At 46.3% G+C, this 3,621-nt stretch overlaps 1 protein-coding gene across 1 annotated transcript; it reads left to right on the forward strand.

The window, feature by feature from the left end:
• The first annotated feature begins 510 nt into the window (after positions 1 to 510).
• Positions 511 to 819, forward strand: LOC118966714 (protein LDOC1-like). Its single transcript, XM_036989853.1, has one exon. It carries the CDS (start codon positions 511 to 513, stop codon positions 817 to 819), a length of 309 nt encoding a protein of 102 aa, XP_036845748.1.
• Positions 820 to 3,621: the final 2,802 nt, after the last annotated feature.

The raw sequence follows: 3,621 nt of genomic DNA on the forward strand, positions 1-3,621 counted from the left end.
GAGGAGACTGCGTGAACCAGGCCTTCATGGTCAAATTGCTTTAAAGAAACCACTACTAAAGGACTACTAAAGGACACCAATAAGAAGAGAGTTGCTTGGGCCAAGAATCATGAGCAATGGACATTAGACCGGTGGAAATCTGTCCTTTGGTTCGATGAGTCCAACTGCGGTGTCTTTGTGAGACGCAGAGTAGGTGAACAGATGATTTCTGCATGTGTGGTTCCCACCGTGAAGCATGAAGGAGGTGGTGTGATGGTGTGGGGGTGCTTTGCTGTGAAACTGATGGTGATTTATTCAGAATTCAAAGAACACTTAACCAGCATGGCCATCACAGCATTCTGCAGCAATACGCCTTCCAATCTGGTTTGCCACACTCGGTATGCATGAGAAATTGCTTCGGAGGAATTGCTTCGTGGCCTTGCAGAGGGTCCAAATGTTGGCTGAATGCCATGACCGGCGTTGGACAGTTTGTTGGAGCAATTCCAGGAGTTGTCAGGGAGGCCACCTACCATGTTGGAAACCCCACAGCTCCTCATTGACTCAGCTGCTAGCAGCGCCGGCTCATCGGTCACTCCACCTTCTCGGGAGCCCCACTTACCTCCTTTGGAAAGCTTCAATGGGGAGCCGAGCACCTGTCTAGTGTTCCTAGCTCAGTGTGCCCTCATCTTCGAGCTTCAGCCCTCCTACTTCCCCTCGGATCGCTCCAAGATAGCCTACCTCATCACGCTGATTTCCGGGAGGGCTCTCACCTGGGCTACCGCCGTGTGGGAACAACAGCGGCCATATGCGGTAGTCTGGAGAGGTTCGTGGGAGAAGTGAGGAAGGTGTTTGATGCCCCATTCTCTGAGCAAGAGGCCACCCAGAAGCTAATCCAGCTAAGGCAGAACTCCCGCAGTGTAGCTGTTTATGCTGTGAATTTCTGCACGTTGGCAGCGGAGAGGGCTTGGAATCAAGAGGCACTGTTCGAAATGTTCCTGCACTGTGCCTCAGAGGAGGTCAAGGATGAGCTTGCAGCCCGGGAGTTACCTACGGAGCTTGATTTTCTCATCGCTTTTACCATCCGTATCAATGGGCAATTACTGGAACAACGGAGGGAGAGGAAATTGGATTTCGCTCACATGCTCAGGTATCCCACCTTGCCTCCGAGTCAACCCGGAAGCTCCTGACGGTCTCGTTGCTGAGAGGACCCGAGGCTTCCCGACCTGCCCCGAGGACTGCCGAAGACGGCCGTGTCACCGCTTCCTGAGCCTATGTCGATCGACACGAAGAGTTGTCTGTATTGCGGGACTCTTGGTAATTTTGTGTCCTCTTGTCCTTTAAAAAAACAGGCTCACCAGTACGAGTGAGTACTTTGGTGGGCCATATGGAGAACATTTCTGATTCCCCTGCTCGCACCCCTTTTCATGCCATTCTGCTGTGGGGAGACCAGTCCAAATCTCTTTGACTCTGAGGCCGACGAGAGTGTTTTGGAGCCCGTTCTACCACGCCCATTGCCTGAAGTCTGCATAACCTGCCCCAGGATGTCTTCCTGGGGGTTCGGAAGGTGCCCCGGACCTCTCCGCCATTCCCACGTAGTACCAGGACCTTCGAGAGGTGTTCAGCAAGGCCCGGGACACGTCGCTTCAGCCGCACCAACCCTATGACTGCGGGATTGTTCTTCTCCATACAACCACGCTGCCCCGGGGATGTCTGTACTCTCTGTCAGGACTGGAGACTAAGGCTAGGGATACCTACCTGAGATGGTTTGGGATGAGTTGGACAGCAGAGTGAAGAAAAAGCTGCAAACAAGTGCTTAGCATATGTGGGAAAGCTTTCCTCATGAAGTTGGTTGAGACAATGCCAAGAGTGTGCAAAGCTGTCATCAAGGCAAAGGGTGGCTATAAAATATATTATGATTTTTAAACACTTTTTTGGTTACTACATGATTCCACATGTGTTACTTCATCGTTTTGATTTCTTCACTACTATTCTACAATGTAGAAAATAGTAAAAATAGAGAAATGAGTGAGTAAGTGTCCAAACTTTTGTCTGGTACTGTAAATACTGTAAATACATGTTCTTTCTAGAGCAGTGGTTCCCAAACTTGTATAGTCCCGTACCCCTTCAAACATTCAAAATCCAGCTGCATACCAACTCTAGCACCAGGGTCAGCGCACTCTCAAAACACTCTTGGCATCATTGTAAGCCTGCCACACACACACACACTATCTGATATATATATTAAACCAAAGAATGAGTGTGAGTTTGACACAACACGTCTTGTGGGAAGTGACAAAGAGCTCTTATAGGACTAGGGCACAAATAATAAAATAATAATAATCAATCATTTTTCTCTTTATTTAGCCATCTGACATGTAAAACTTATTTGTTCATCAAAAATGGTGAATTACTCACCACAGGTTAATGAGAAGGGTGTGCTTGAAAGGATGCACATAACTCTGCAATGTTGGGTTGTATTGGAGAGTCTCAGTCTTAAATAATTTTCCACACACAGTCTGTGCCTGTATTTAGTTTTCATGCTAGTGAGGGTCGAGAATCCACTCACATCTAGGTACGTGGTTGCAAAGAGCATCAGTGTCTTAACAACATGATTTGCCAAGGCAAGAAACTCTGAGCGCAGCCCTATCCAGAAATCTGGCTCTGATTTAATTCAATTTTCACAGAACCGCTTGTTGCAATATCGATGAGGCGCGATACCATCACATCTTGACCATCAAAGTCCATTTGAAGTCACAAAGGTGTCCAGTACTTTAAAAAGATAATCTCGTGTTGTCCTGGTTGCCAGTGGTTTGCAGAAGAGGATGACTTCTGATTTAATTCAATTTTCACAGAACCGCTTGTTGCAATATCGATGAGGCGCGATACCATCACATCTTGACCATCAAAGTCCATTTGAAGTCACAAAGGTGTCCAGTACTTTAAAAAGATAATCTCGTGTTGTCCTGGTTGCCAGTGGTTTGCAGAAGAGGATGTCTTCTTAATTGACCCCCCATAAACGTAACAGGCATATACCAGGAGCTGTGCCAGGGCCTCAATGCGTGTTGACTCAACCAGCTTTAATGCATATAATTCACTAGCTTGTATGCTAAACAGTAATTGTTTCAAAACATCTCCTGCCATGTCACTGATGCGTCGTGATCAAGGCATTGTTTGTATAGTTTTTTTTGGCCTTTTCCCCCAGCATTGTCCCAGCCATATCCGCGGCAGCAGAAATAATTAAGTCCTCCACGATAGTATGTGGCTTGCCTGTCCTATCCACTTGGTAGCTCACCATATAAGACGCTTCTAGCCCCTTCTTATTAATGGTGCTTTTAGACATGTCTTACTTCTCGAAAGTTGTCTTTATTCTCTCTCAAAAAACTTCTGTGGCTTACCTTTCAAATTGACATGCTTCGTTTCTAAATATCTGCGCAAGAGTGAAAGTTTCCTGCGAGAGTGTAATGTGTTAATGTGATTGGCTGTTAATTATTTGACTAGGAGACCTGTATTTGACATTGTGTTGTTATTTCGCTGAACACTATATGGTTTCATTTTATTTTTGGCAGTGAAACGAGGCTACTCAGGCGATAAAAAAAACTCACCCAAATGTTTAGCCCCGTTGGAAAATATAAATGTGCTGTT

The sequence above is a fragment of the Oncorhynchus mykiss genome, chromosome 1 (genome assembly GCF_013265735.2).
Source record: "Oncorhynchus mykiss isolate Arlee chromosome 1, USDA_OmykA_1.1, whole genome shotgun sequence".
NCBI lineage: Eukaryota > Metazoa > Chordata > Actinopteri > Salmoniformes > Salmonidae > Oncorhynchus > Oncorhynchus mykiss.

Coding starts and splice junctions, on each gene's coding strand:
- LOC118966714 (XM_036989853.1), top strand. CDS start 511: ATGTTGGAAACCCCACAGCTCCTCATTGACTCAGCTGCTAGCAGCGCC.